Raw genomic sequence first — 14,539 nt, 5'->3', positions numbered from 1 at the left:
ATGTGCTTAATCACTAATTAAGAGTTAAACATCTCTCAGACTGGTCAGGGCTCTTCCTGGCCCACAGTAAGGGTTGCTGTTGAGAAAAGGCTGGTAGGTTGGATTTCCTGATGTGCTGTATCCCACTCGTAATTCCATGAGACGGAGGGAAGAAGCAGATGGAGAAGCTGCTTCTGATGGTGCCATAGGGAACGGAAGAGAAAAGAGGTGTTTTAATATGCCAGCATTTTGCTGAGCATCCCATAGAGATGGAGGTTTCGTGAAGTCCCACTGGTTTATCTCCGTTTTGCGAGGCTTGGGCTGGTCTCACCCCGATGCTGCACAAAATCCCATGTGAGAAGAAATACCCTTGGTCATCCCCTCTCCCAGCCACAGCTGGGTGACTTGTGGCTCCTCAGGTCAGCAGCAGCTCTTTTAGCGTGGGTTTTTGGTTGGGTTTTGTGGAGCTGCTGATGCCTGGTGGAGATGTCGTGGCAGTTTTGTGTGCAGTACTCCTGATTCCCCAGGTGTCCAAAGTGCTTTTCGTCCAGGCAAAATCACAAGCTCACAGAAGATAAGCTGTGAAGTTTTGGCTGTCCAAGGAAAACAAGCCATCAGGAACTATATTTATATAAATGCCAGGCGCGCGTTGTTCATCACTTTGTGCATCGCTATGAATGTTTGATAAAGCGCTACATTATTTAAGGCGTAGCTGGGTTGTAGGCCAGTTGTTGACCAGGATTAGCTTCGAGATGATTTTTTTTTTTTTTTACTTTTTGGGGGTTTTGTTTGTTTGTTTTTCTTCTCCTGATGCAAAACCTAAAAAATAATACGGTGGCTGTTTATTCCCCTTGGGAGACCCTGGGGAATCTCAAGCCTTCTCCCTTCTCCTGGATTTCCGTGCTGCGTTGTATCTTGCAGCTGCCTTGTGTGCAATGCAGGGGACCTGGGAGAGCTTCAGCTCTGCTCAGGGCCGACCTTCCGCGGTGTCAGCATGGAGCAAAAACCTGCCACCGGTTTCTGAAGTCAGGCTGACCAGGAGAAGAGGGTGTGGGGTCTGGGATGAAGACCAACCCCACAATGTTCCCATTTCTGCTGGAAATACGTAGATGCTAGTGAGTGCTTGGGCAGCCCCTGGGATGCTCAGAGCTGAGGTTGCTCCAGATCCTGTTGCCTGCATGAGGGCTATGGGTTTTTCTTGGTACGCCATGCTCGGTGCTGCTTCACCTTGCCTTTTAGCAGCATCGTGGCTCTGCTAGTTAGCACGTGTGAGGCAGTCTCCCCATCGGTCCATGCTGGCCTTATGGGTTTTATGGGGAGGGGATCAGGGAGGGCAGCTGCAGCTCCAGCTCTTCGTGCTGTTTGCATGTCCTCTTCCTATCCGTCATGTGTTACCTGGCTGCGGCGCCGAGACAGTTAGTTTTGTCAGCTGGCTGCTAAGGAAGATGGATCAAGGCCGGGCACCTGCGCTGATATTAGGTCTGCAGGCACCTTCCAGCCCCATTTATCATTAGGCAGTGACCTACCCGAAGGACCGGTGGGAGAGGAAACTTATTAACAAGGTGCTTCAAATCAATCCTTTCTGACGGCCCCGGTGAGTTACAGCGTTTGCTGCGACTCACCCACAGGGTCCTGCGAGGTCTGGCTGTGCTCAGCCTCGCTGCTTCGCCTGCGTGGCTTGGAAGTGGTTTGCTTTTGTGATAGCCTGGGCTCTCCGGGCGTTCCCTCAGCTTCAGGTCTTCTTCTGAGCCAATGAGCTGGTTCTCAGATCCTTCTTTCCTGCCTGCAGCCTGCACCCGTGTGCTTCCCGGTGTGGGAGATGGTTGGTCCCCACCACTGCTGGGGGGATCGTTTGGTGGCATTTGTGCCGTGCATGCACAGCTGAAGCTCCACTGCCCCATTGCAATATGGGGTTTTGGTGGTTTGCTCTTCTCCTCGGGGTTAACGTTGCTCCCTTGTTCTCCCCGGCATGTGGCATGGAATTGCCGGTACCATGAAAAGGTCTCACCTCGCCTCTTGGGCAAAGGAAATTTAATACCCAACTAACAAATTAATTCTGCACCACACTGCTGAGCGGGGAGTTGAGTGGTGGTTGAGCCTGGAGAGGGGTCACCATGCCACGTTTCCCACCACATTTGCCGGCCGTTGCTGTTTCCGGATGCCTGCCCTGCCTGTGCCCATTCCTAGGGGTGCTGGGACTCGCTCACGCTCACCCACCTCCTGCTTTACAGATGCCGAAGTGCTGCTCCTCCAGGTCCATCCTCCAGTGGAGGTTCCTCAGCCAGGTGAGGATGGAGCTTTCTCCTGCCCTCGGTGGGTCTCTGCCCCAGCTGGCTCCCCGGGGCAGATTTTCCCCTGGTTTTGCGGAGTGGTTGGAGATGTGCAGTGGAGGTCAGCGCTGTGCTCTCGAGCTGGCGGCTCTCTTCCACGGAACATTAGCCCGGGCTGCTTCATGTGCCCATTAGCACCAAATTGGGAACCTTCCTCCAGAGTGTTCTTATTTAACTTTTCAATTATTTTATAACTTGAGGAGTATTAGCTGCTGCTGAGGGTCTGCCCATCTTCCCCGCTCCTCTCTGCTCGCTGCGTAAGCGAAAGAGTTACGGTGCCTCATAAAAAACCCCATAAGTTAAGGGTTTTATTAGAGTGGAGATGGTGAGAAGCATAGTCCCAGTGGCCTGGACTCTCTAGGTGCTGGGCGGGAGGGAGATGGGGCAGGCTTCACGGGGCAGCATCCCGTGGCCAAAGGCTTTTCCTTGCCGAAGGACAAATGGGGCAAAGGGACAAATTATAGAATCACAGAATGGTTTGGGTTGGAAGGAACTGTTAAAGGTCATCTAGTCCAACTCCCCTGCAGTGAGCAGGGACGTCTTCAACGATCAGGGTGCTCAAAGCCCCGTCCAACCTAACCCTGAATGTTTCCAAGGATGGGGCATCTACCACCTCTGTGGGCAACCTGTGCCAGTGTTTCACCATTCTCACTGCAAAAAATTTCTTCCTTGTGTCTAGTCTGAATGTCCCCTCTTTTAGTTTAAAACCATTACCCCTCGTCCTATTGTTACAGCCCCTACTAAAAAGTCTGTCCCCATCTTTCTGTAAGCCCCTTTGAAGTACTGAAAAGCCCCGCTAAGGGGCTTCTCTTCTCCAGGCTGAACAACCCCAATCTGCAGTGCCCCGTGGATGTCAGGGGAGGGATGTGCTAGAAAATTCTTTGCCCCATGGAAGGGCTGAGGGTTTCCTAGTCGGACACAGCTCCTGGGAAGGTCAAATCCAGCCGGCAGCGGAAAATACCGAGACCCGGCTGCTTTGTGGGGTGCTTGCCATGCAAAGGTGCGAGGCAGAGGTGGGGACCGCTGGACTGCGGCTCTTGAGCGTTTGATCTTTTGCGATGCGTTCATAATTATATTGCATTGTCTTAATTACCAGCGTGGGAAGTCGGGAGTGTGGTGGGGAGAACAGAAAGGAGGAAGGTGGAAAGGCAAGGAAAGCACGGGGTGAACAAATAACTCGCAGCCTCCATCGATGGGGCCGTGATTGTGGTCGAAGTTGGAAACGATGCTATTAATACAATACTTATTCATTTCCTATAATAAAAAAACAGAAGTGCTTTGCAATTACCCAATTCCGAATGAAATTAACATTCCGTGGCATTTTCCAGTAAACGGTTAGTTTGCACACATGAGTGGAGGCAATTAGCTGGGAAGCAATTGAGCGCCGTGACTGGAGAGAGGATGAAGAAGGGTCAGGGCGGGCGGTGCTGGGTGGGCACTGCCGTGGGCTCCGGCTCCAGCTGCCCCTTCCCGGCGGGCCGGGCGTTCCCCTGGGTCCTGCCGGTGTGAGGAGCAGCTCGCCGGGCTGCAGCGATGCCGGGAGCTGCAGCTATTATCTCCTGCTCTCTCTGGATGGGGAGAGGGGAATGGCAAAGCTTTGCAATAAAAAGGGAAAGCAAAAAGTGGGTGCGTGGTCAGAGGGGTGTGGGTGCCCTGGTGCTCCCCGGGGTCCCCATCCCCGTTGCGGGACCCCGAGTGAATGCAGGTCTCCATCCCCCTCCCATGCTGCACACCAGCCTCCCCTAGCATCCCCCTTCCCCATCCATCAGCACCCCGGCTTTATTAAAAACCAAGGGAGACTTCCCCCCCGCGATTTGTTAAACTGCCGAAAACTTATGATCCTATCGGGTTTTTTTTTTTCCCCCTGCCTCGTACCAGATAAGGACTGTGCTGGCTCTGAGCCCGGAGCTGAGGGTGGTGGAGAACGGGGTAGGGAAGCAGTCATCTCATGAATATATGAAGGAGGAAAGTACATTTGTTCAGTTTCCTTCAAAGGAGACATCTCAAATAAAACTTTATCTCTTCTTGTGCTACCCTCCCCCTCCAATTTGCAATTAAAATCAGATTTTTACGTATAAAAATCTATTTTTATAGCGAGAGATTTATTAATGCATATAATAATCTATTAATGTATTAATACCTATGTATTAATGCCTACGTTAAAAAAAGTGTATGTTTTCTATTTTAAAACTCGACAAAAAGGGTTGGGAGAGAAAAGAAAGAAAAAGTCGAGATGGAATACAAGCCTGTTTTCAAAATGCTCCTGGCTTCCCATATCCCTCTGTTGCTGCATCTGAAAACCCCTCTGTGTAAAAGAGCTTCTCGGAGAGAGATTGATCCTCCCTCACGCCGCGCTGGCAGGCTGGGCTGGGGGCCAGCTCCGGCAAAGCGCGCGGTGCCGCGTATATCATTTCCCCTGATGGGTTCGCCTGAGGATGGCGTGGAGATGTATGCATTGCAGGAGGTGCTTGGTCCCCTGATGTATGGGCTACGTGTGGTTATTTGTGCTTTGTTTTGATGGGGGTTTTTATATATATATATATATATTTTTTTTTTATTTTATTTTATTTTTTTTTTTAAAGTTGCTTGTGTAATGCAGCCAGTAGTCTCCTGGTGTTCTTGGACGTGCCGTGCCTGCATGCGGTGTATGACTTGGATGAGTGGAGAGCAGGGGACCGATGGGGACAGAGAGTCTTGCTTGAGAGGTGGTAGAGGGGTTTGGTGGCTGGAGAAAGAGATGGAGAGGTAAAGTTCTCAGTGTTTCTCCTGTCTTTGCTGTATCCACCATGCTCTGTGGCAGGACGTCGCTCTCAAGATGTGTTCTCATCCCAATATGTGTGAAACTGTTGTACAGATCTCTCACCGTCATCACACAGGCAGCGGCGTAATTACCTAATTTTATGCTAGTAGAGCTCTCTGCTCTCTGGAGCTTAGTACCTTCAGGGTGGCACTGTTGAAAATCAGTCCACATCCCAGTTTCAGAACAAACACCGGTGCTTATTTCATGCTTCGAAAAGCAACAAACACCCATTATTTAGACTTGGTGACAAAACAGGGTTTCCACCATGTGGAAGACTTCCAGTATTGTGAAATTTATGCTTGTCCCAAGTAGAATCAGAAAGTCGATTTCTTGAAATACTTTGTAAAATAGAAATTTCCAAAACACCCATCCAGAAACATCAAAACGTCCTTATTGAAACTCAAAGGTCTGATTTGGAGGAAACAATTGTAACGTTATTAAAGTGTGCTACGCATACCTGAAGTTGCATGGTGTGTTACGGACGTGACGGTGCACTAGACCTTTTGAGCCAGCATCAGTGATTCCCAGGAGAGCACCCTCCTCTGCGCCTGGAAAAAGCGGATTATTTGAAAAATCCTGGAAGCGGTTGGTGAGAGGGCAGGAGATGGGCATGGAGAAGAGCTGGTGTCCGAGACGAGGGGGCCGCGTCCTACATGCGGCCATGGGTGCCGTCATAAATGCACGCACAGGTCAGGAGGTAAAAATCCCACCAACCTTGACTTCTAATTGCGCCCAAACTTTTCCATTTAATCCTTGATTGAGTTTGATGCGTTTTTGCGAAACGCTGATTCCAGCGAAGCGGCACGCTCAGTTGAGCAGCTCTTGAGCTGCTCTGTGAGTTACTCCTCTCTACAAAACTCTGGGAGCATTTTAAGCACTGGTAATGTTGAGGAATCGATAACTTGCCCTTTGACACTGAGAAATCAAAGAGAGGGATGGGAAAATCAGATGCTTAAAAAACTATATTTATTAAAAATATGTTTTATTCAATACCTAGTGTGGGAAGCTCTAATAGAAGCTGCTGTTGCTTTTCTAGTCTTCTCCTTGCAGCTGCAGCAGTGCAGATGTTGAGTGAGGAGTGCAGGGACCGCCGTGGCTCCAGGGACCGAAACCGTAGCTGAACACCGAGGCCCGGGGGAAGCTGGCACCTTTGCGGTCCTTAAGCCTCGCTGCTTTCTTTTAATACGCTGCACGAGCCGAGCCGTGGGGCTGCACAGCTCTCCCAGCCGCTCAGCGGCAGCACGAGGCGTTGAGCCTGGTTTGGAGAGGAGCTGCTGCCCTGCCCCTGCCCCTGCCCCGCCGGGGTCCGACGTGGCGTGGAGTGGAGCTGCCAGGTACTGGGGTGGATATGGGGTGTCTGCGGGCTGCAGGAGCGTTGGCTTAGCCTGCGGGCAGTTCTCCAGCATGTGGTACCGCTGCTCCGTCGGGGTCCTCTGAGGCCACCTGTGCAGACCCTAAAATATTTCGGTGAGGTTGAGGGCTTGTTTCCAAGGGCTACGGGATACTTCCATCACCACCGGCTCCATCCCAGCTTCCCAGCCTCTGCTGGCGGAAGGCAGGTTGTACGGTCAAAGGGGTTTTGCTTGTCCCTTGTGCTGGACCCTCGGGGATGTCCTGGGGCGGTGGAGGCACCGTCCAAGTGCGGGCGGTGGAGGTGGAGGCACGCAACTAGTGCATCTCAAATGTGGGTTAGGGGTGGTTGCGCTGAGCCGAGCCTGGGACTGTGTTTTGGAGAATCCCTCCTGGCCACTGAAGCTAGTGAGATACTAGTTTTGGTACCTCCCCAAAACAGCCCCCCCATACCCAGCCCATGTGGCCGGGAAAGGTGCGGCTCTCCTGGCTGCGCTGGGAGTCCCGCGAGGGCTGGAACGAGTGCTGCTGCTTCCCATCTCCGTGGCAATGTATTTTTACCCAAACATGGCTCGTATTGTTCAGTTGATGACTTTTTTTTGTTGTTGTCGTTGTAATTTTTATGCTAAACAACATATTTTCCCACTGCAATTTGTGCAAGCAAAAAGGAAGGAAGAAAGGAAGGCTTTTGGTGTGAATTGTTTTGTGGGAGATGTGCAAACGTATAGGGGAGCCATAAGGAGAGCAAATCGCTTTCAAAATAGCGTATGGGGGTGGACAGGAGGGAGGTGCACGACGGGAACATGTAATGTGCTTTACAAAGGTACGGTGACCTTCAGCTGCGTCCTTAAGTCGCTGCCGGAGATGGAAGCTGATTTTGCGGAGGCTGAAGAGCCTCGTGGTTCCTCCGCCTTCAGCTCGTTCATGGGGTTGTTACGCTGCCAAAGGCCCTCGCTATAGGATGGGGTGAGATTGAGATCGCAGCGTTGTGCCAAACCGCGGGGTGGATCTCACCACCTCTGCCAGGCTGGAGAAGCTCTCGACGTGACGAAGATGCGAGCTCAGTAGCCCTGATGGATTTATCTCCTGGAAACCGGGGATGGGAGCGAAGGCGGTTTGGCAAGCTTCGCTCAAGGAGGGGATGGTCCCATCACCTCTAATTCTGCATTGTGTTCGGCCGTCGGGAGGAGCCGGTGCCCGGGCACTGGCGATGCGGCTGCATTGAGCTGGGGGGGGAGCAGCGTGCGGGTAGCACGGCAGCACCGGGAGCCGCTGGCTGAGCCCGTATTGGCACGTGCAGCCCAGGTGGGTCTGCGGGGCAGGAGGATTTGAAGCTTTGCGCTGCCCTGCGGTAGTGTGTGTTCCCATCCTTTTCTGAACAGCTAACACCTCTCTGGGAGACGGAAAGGCAAGCACACGTGCAGCGCGTGCATGGCACGGCGGTGTGCGTGTGCGAACTTGTGTTTGCCGTGCGGTTGTGTGATGCCCACGGAGGCATCGGTCCGGGTGGGCGGTGGGTTCCTCCCCTGCCTGTCCAGGCTCAGGCTGCGGAAATCCCCGGGTGGCAAAGCCCGTGTTGCAGTTTGCGGTGGACTCTGTATCTTTTACGGATGTGATGGACACCTCCGTAGTCAACAGGGTCCCACCAGCCTCAGCGAGTGCCGTGTCCCATTACATTATGGTGCGTTGGTTTCTTCTCCCTCACTTTTGTCACGGTTGGGTCCTTCCTTCGTCCTTGACCCCTGGTGCTCATTCAGTTGAAGCCCAGCTACCTTCCATTTGTCGGTGAGGGTTTTCTCCATGCTGGCCACGTCAAACTCCTCTTGCTGAGAGCATGTTGACAAGGGTTTTGTCTTTTTTTTTTTTTTTTCTTCTTTTTTTTCTTTTTTCCATTTCTCCAACCCCCCAAGCTCAGGGGCACGGAGAGGCCAACAACGTACTGGCACACACAAGCTATGCAGAGCAGTGAGAAGCGCCGGCTTTTTGCTCCCGTTCCTGGAATACGTATTTGTAACGCCATCACAAATAGCTGGCGACCGCGGGGACCCTCTCCCCGCGAAGGTAATGCTCCCCCCCGCTTTTGGCGCTCATTCCACCGATAAGCGTGCGAGCAGATGCCTCTGCATGGATGTGCCGAGCGTGGTGGCCAGATGGGGTACGATCACCGCTGCGCCGATTACTCCCGTCAGCCGAGCAGAGACCATGAGAGAGCCACGACCTCGCTGCGTTTCGTCACTAGCTGAAGGCACGGCCCCCTCCTCCTCCCCTCCCGCGCTCTCCTTCTGCCCTCCTTTCGGTAAATAAGCCTCAGCCGCACGGTTCCCGAGCTCCCCGCTCCACTTGCACGCGTTATATATTGCACAGCCCCAAGGTTCAAATAACTTGCCATCTGTTCGCAGGGACGCCCTGCCGTGCTCGCTCCCTGGCGAAGGAGCTGCGGGGACAGGCTTCCCCCCGCAGACACGGCAGCGGGGTGCTGAGCCGCACCGGTGCTGCCGCAGCATCCTTCCCCAGCGCCTCCGTGGAGCCTTGCGAGAGGGGTTGGGTGCGTGCTGTCGGGTGGGACTAGATGCTCTTTGGAGACCTTTCCCCGCTCTTGATTTTTATTTTTTTCCCTTGTGACATTGCCTGCTGGGGCACCCGACACGGCAGGATCCATCCACGCCTCCCGTAAAAGCAGCGGGCTTTGGGGAGCTCTGCCTTTGATTTATGGTGCCTGGGGAGCCTGACGTTGAATAACTGGAAGATGTAGCGTAGCTGGTGCTTTAGGCCACCCTCTCTCTTGGAGCTCTCCCGAAGGGGTTCCACCTGGGGTACTTAGACCGCAGCGGGTTTGATCCTCGTCTCCCCATCGCCCGGTGAGGCGGCGCTGGCTGGCTGGATCCTGTCCCGAGCCCTCCCCACGCTCCTGCGCCCACAGCAGCCGGTCTGTTCTTCTCCAGCACTCTCCCTCCCAGATTTTGGTACCTTCTCTCCGGCCTGTGGGGGTAGAAAAGCACCCTGGGGTGGTCTAGAGCTTCTCAGCCCTGGGGAGACCGAGGACATCGCCTTTGGGATTTGGGGAGAAGGCAGGGAGAGCTGCTCCGTGGGCTGGTGTGGCACTGCCCGTGGCACTGGGGCTGTCCCCTCCCTGCGGTGCGGGTGGCCGTTGGAGGACTCTGCCGCAGGCTCCGCGTTTGAGTTAAATCCTTGAGTAGGATTACAAATGCCTCGTCCTGCACGGCCACCTTCTCATGTCACACTGAAATGGCCCCCGCCACAAACTGCAAAGGGAATTAGAGTCCGTGGTCCGGAGCAGTCATGCACCCCGAGCTCGCCGGGTGTCCGAGGAGCTCCATGCAGATCAGATGTGTCTCTGGACCTGGGAGATGCGGCGGGGTGAAGCATCAACTCCTGGCAGGCTGGGGAGCTCCAAGGTGCCGGTTCATCCCTTACCCGAGCAGGATGGGGGGTGGCTGCAGGGCCGGTGATCCCTGCCAGCCCCGCACCGGCACGCTGCGGGCAGGGGAACTTCAGGAGCTCCCCGGAGGGACGTTGTGACTCTTGAAATGGAGACGGGACAGAGGTTATGTTCTGCTAATGAGTTTATTCAAGGAGCTGACAGAGGCCAAACCGTTTGTTAAACCTGGGAGACCTTTGTGGCCCGCAGGAGGACAAACCTTTTGATCCTGAATTTCATCTTTGCTCTTTGCGAGTGGTTTCATCATTTCCCGGTACTGCCCGTTGTGCAGGTGGGTGGCGAGTTCTGCAGGACAATTCTGGGGTGGGGTTTTGTTTTGGGTTTTTTTTTTTTTTTTTAATTACTGGATGGGGGCGGGGTGTGAGAGCAAGGAGGGGAGTTGCTTAAATACCAGCAAGCTGTGATGTGCCGTGGGGCGTTGCAGCAAGCTGTTTCCTGAGCTCCGGTGCTGCTGCCCAACGTGTGAGTGCAGCCCCTGGAAGACCCCAGGGATTCCTGCCGCTGCTCGGAGCGCACCCGGACCGGCTGCGCATCATTCGCCTGGCTCCCACCCCAGCCTTGCCCGTTGCTCCGTAATCCCAAACTTGCCTGCAGAGTACCCAACCCCCCAAAAGGCTGCCAAGCCTGGGGTTTGACTCCGAGCTCCCGGAGCAGAGTTGAACCTCATCCAAAGTCAGCTCAGCGCCCCAAGGGGGGATCCTGTGTGTTTTGAACCCTTCAGGCTGTAACTCGGATAAGGGCATGATGCTTCCAAGTGCCCTGAGTGCGTGTGGGGGAAGAGGCAAGGAATAATCCGCATTTCTGGAAAGCAATGTGAAAAATGCAATTTCTGTATACTCACAATTTTCTAATTTCTGTGGCTTTGGTAAGATCGAAAGCGCTGGCTGGGTCCCCGTGGGTGACTTCAGAGGGTCTTGGCAGAGCTCCTGCCCCAGGACTCCTCTCCAACTCACGCTGTCCTCCACGAGGAAGGGGTTGTGCGGGGACACGGTGACCTGCTCCTCTTTTAACCGCGGTCCCTTTGCCGGTGTTGCAGCTCCCGAGGTGACACAGGAGACGGTGGAGTCCCTGATGCAGAAGTTCAAGGAGAGCTTCCGCACCAACACGCCCATCGAGATCGGGCAGCTCCAGCCTGCGCTGCGCAGCACGTCTGTGGGGAGACGGAAACGCCGGAGCCGGCCCCGAGGTAGGCTGCCGCGGTCACCTGCTGCTCCTCGGGCACTCTGGATTTGGCCACGTCCGGAAGAGTTTGGCTGGGGCTGGAGGCAGGAGCTCCTCGCCCTCACTGCTGAGCGTGGGGACCCTGGAGCTGCTCCGTGGTGCGGTGAAGAGGGGCAAACCCCACGCAGCACCCTCTGATGGTCTGGTGGAGGTGCTTGGGAGCGGGGTCACCTCACATCCCTCCCCAGGGATTTATCTTGTCCCTGCCAGCTGCCCCGGCTAACCGAGGTTTGGCGGGCGTGAAATAGGGTTTCTTGGCAAGTTTTTATTTCAGAGGAAGGGATGAAGTTCATTTTGGCTGTAACTCGTGTCACTGGGACCTCCCTTCATTGCACTTTCCCAGTGCTTAGGGGCTTTTTTTAGGGGTCTCACAGAGGGTCAGAGCAGCATTTCGTGGCTCTGGAGGCTGCACCGTGCATGAGTGTGCTGGAGGGATGCTGAGTTGTATTGTAGCCTTGATGGCCGTTGCCAGCTACACCGGAGCAACAGGAGGAGGTTGGCCGGAACAGCCCCGTGAGCAGGATCGGTCCTTGCGTTGCACCTCAGCAAGGGAAACTGTCTCCTCCTGTTGCTATCGCTGCTTTAAACGGTAACGGCAGTGGGTTAAGCGGTGAGCGTCGAGGCTGCGCGGGGGGTTCGGGTCCAGATTTCCAGGTGGGGAGGAGGCGTCGGGGTCCCCCCAGGGATGGTGGGCAGGGAGGTCCCTCGGCCGTGCTCTGCCCCACACCCTGCGGGTCTCTGTGGCACTGCCAGGAACCGGGAAGGAAATACTTTTCTTTCTGTTTACTGTTGGTTTTGTTTTTCATTTATTTATGAGTCTGAAATGTGATCTTTTTTTTCTGGATACATTTTCCTGCAATACAGGCCTGGAGAGGGCATTTTTATTATAGCTCTGCCCATAAATTATTCACTTAGTGTGAAGAAAATGTTCTGACTCTTTAACTGGTTTAAATTATTTGGTTTGTTTACTAGTAGTTATTCAAATACGTATATCTGGATTTTCACATGCATGCATGTGGGTGCTTTGGGCTCCACCGTGACTGTCTGGTGAAGTTTCCCTGACTCCTTGCTCCAGCCTCTTTTTTTGTTTGTTTTTTTTTCACTTTTAAACTGCCTGAAGGCAAGAGGTTTTTTGGTCACTAATGGAGCAAGTTAATTAAAGCCTAGCTTAGGAGGAGACACGATGCCTGGCTGCAGGCAGAGCCTCTGGCTGCCCCGAGCCTGCCCGGCTTGTCCCCCATCTCTGGGGACATGGACACTCCATTTCCCACCTCCGTGAGCTGGAGCTCCCCTGCTTCCCTGCACCTCCCCATCCGCACCGTGCCAGAGCATGCCCCGAGGCAGGAGGTCTCCCCAACCTTCTCCCCATCACCAGTGTCCCCCAGGATCCCTCTGCCCATCGCTGGCCACAGGAGCAGTCAGTGGGGACTGACCGTCCAGCCCTTCGTCACCCTCCGTTTCTGCCCAGACTCGCGTCTCCTCCATACGAGGGTTGGAGACCAGCTCGTGCCCAACGTCTCTGCTTGGGATGGGGAGCTCAATTTCCCCTCCGGCTGCTGTGTGCCCCGCTTGGCAACCTGCTCGTGGTGCTTGCGAGGTCACCCTGCATCCCTCCGTCCCTCCCTTCCTCCCAGGGCCACCGGCACAGGCGGTCCTCGGCCACGTGCAATTAAAGCGGGGTTGCCCAGAAGGTCCCCAGCAGCAGGCTTGGTCAGACCCGTGTTGGAGAAAACAGATCGTCTCCCTTGGGGCCGTTGTGCCATTCCCTCTGCTCCTGGCAGGGAAGGGACCCCCTGGGAGCCTGAGCACACCCAGCCGCGCGGCCACAAACCTTCCCCGCCGTGCCTGTCGCTGGGTTTTGCTCTCGGCTGTCTCCCGGGCGCTGGGTGTGCGTCTCGGGTATGCCGGGGTGCCTGCTTCAGCAGCCCTGTGCCGGGCGGGCTCTCAAACACCCAAGCGATGGGGCTGGCGAACGGCTTTGGGGGCAGGATGCGGGTGAAGGGAGGCGATGGGGAAGAGCTGGGCACCGGCACCATGAGCTGCACTGGTCCTGAGCAGCTTGCAATGGTCCCAGAGGTGCTGGAAGCACCGCCGCGTGTCACTGCACCCCCGTGCTGCAGGGCTCAGCTCCGGCAGAAGTGAGAGGGTGGCTGGAAGGGAAGGGCCCGGGTTAGCTGGTGCTGCCGTGGCTGGTCCCTTCTCTGCACCGGGAGCAGGATGGGTCCCCACGGTGATGGTGCCCAACCTACCGTGGGTTCCTTGGGGCTCTGTTCCGCCCGGCAGCTCCTTTGCGGGTGGCTGCGTGTGGCGTCAGAGACAGTGGGGAGCCGTGTCTGGCTTTAATTGCCCGAGGCATAACGAACCCCACGGGCTTCAGGAGGGGACTGCGACTTTGAGCGTCTCCACCTACGGGACCCCTCATCGGCACGCCCTAGAAAAAAGATTTTAAGGTCTCAGTCATCAGAAATCAGTGAGCAGCCCCGAAAAGTGAGCCAGTCCCAGCATCTCCAGTGGAGATCTCACTCCCCACAGCCCAGCCCATCCTCTTTTCCTTTCAATTTAAATTTCTTTCCGCTTGCAAAAGCCGTGGCTGGGTGCTGCTGCTGAGGCTGTATCCAGCCTTTCCCGTCGCCTCTCCCGTGCTGGAGGTTTTGTTTTTACAGCCCGCGGTTAATTGTCCCTCCGGCGGGCGAGCGGTTGGAGTGCTATTGAACATTAAGGTTAAACGATGATATCACAACTCACGATGTTTGCTTTTTACATCCAATTGCAAACACAAACCCTTCGCCTCATTAATCCTTTGCAATCCATGGGGTTTTTTTTTTCCTCCCCCTAAATGAAATTGTCCGTTTGGGATGCATTTATTTCCTTCTAACAGCCGTGTGACAGTTCCACTGATGGAGTTTGCATCCAACTTTGTTACTGGGTAGTGACAAGTTGGCCTGACGGATGCATGTGCGTAATTATTTTCTCGCAGTTCGATTTAATTAATGCTTAACCTCATCAGAGCCCTACAGCTGGAGTGCTCTCCCTGCAGGAACGGCGCACAGCAAAAGGGTTTCCTGCTTTACGGAAGGGCTCCAGTGCCGCTCCTGCGGAAGCATGGGATAAACCAAACCAGCAACCAACCTGCTGCCCGAGCCCGACAAAACCGGATCTGGGATAAGCTTTGCCTTGCTTCCTTCTCTGCACTAAGTGCATGTAAACTGCTGCCTATCGCTTGTCATTAAATCTGATTCCGTGATAAGTGTTTCTAACGGCTTGAGGAAAGGTCGTATTTTGCCCAGAAGATCGACTTTAAACCAAAAAAACAACCCAAACGCCACCCCACCCTCTCCATTTACAGTACCATGTAACTTTATTTTGTCTAATGCCTTTTTCATACAAACTTTCTCCCCA

General features: G+C 54.5%; 1 protein-coding gene across 2 annotated transcripts in view; it reads left to right on the top strand.

Annotated features, from left to right (window-relative positions):
* The window catches only part of ASTN2 (astrotactin 2), a 357,525-nt gene that overhangs the window by 99,515 nt on the left and 243,471 nt on the right, over nucleotides 1-14,539 (top strand). The window contains exon 4 of one of the 2 annotated variants that reach the window (XM_054848677.1): nucleotides 10,956-11,105. The exons of the other annotated variant lie outside the window; for it this stretch is intronic. Coding sequence (XP_054704652.1) covers nucleotides 10,956-11,105 — 150 coding nt within the window. The remainder of the gene's footprint in view (nucleotides 1-10,955; nucleotides 11,106-14,539) is intronic. 2 annotated transcript variants of the gene reach the window in all.

The sequence above is a fragment of the Grus americana genome, chromosome 20, assembly GCF_028858705.1.
Source record: "Grus americana isolate bGruAme1 chromosome 20, bGruAme1.mat, whole genome shotgun sequence".
NCBI lineage: Eukaryota > Metazoa > Chordata > Aves > Gruiformes > Gruidae > Grus > Grus americana.
The sequence above is the reverse complement of the archived record's forward strand: the minus strand, read 5'-3'. Positions and strand labels throughout refer to the sequence as shown.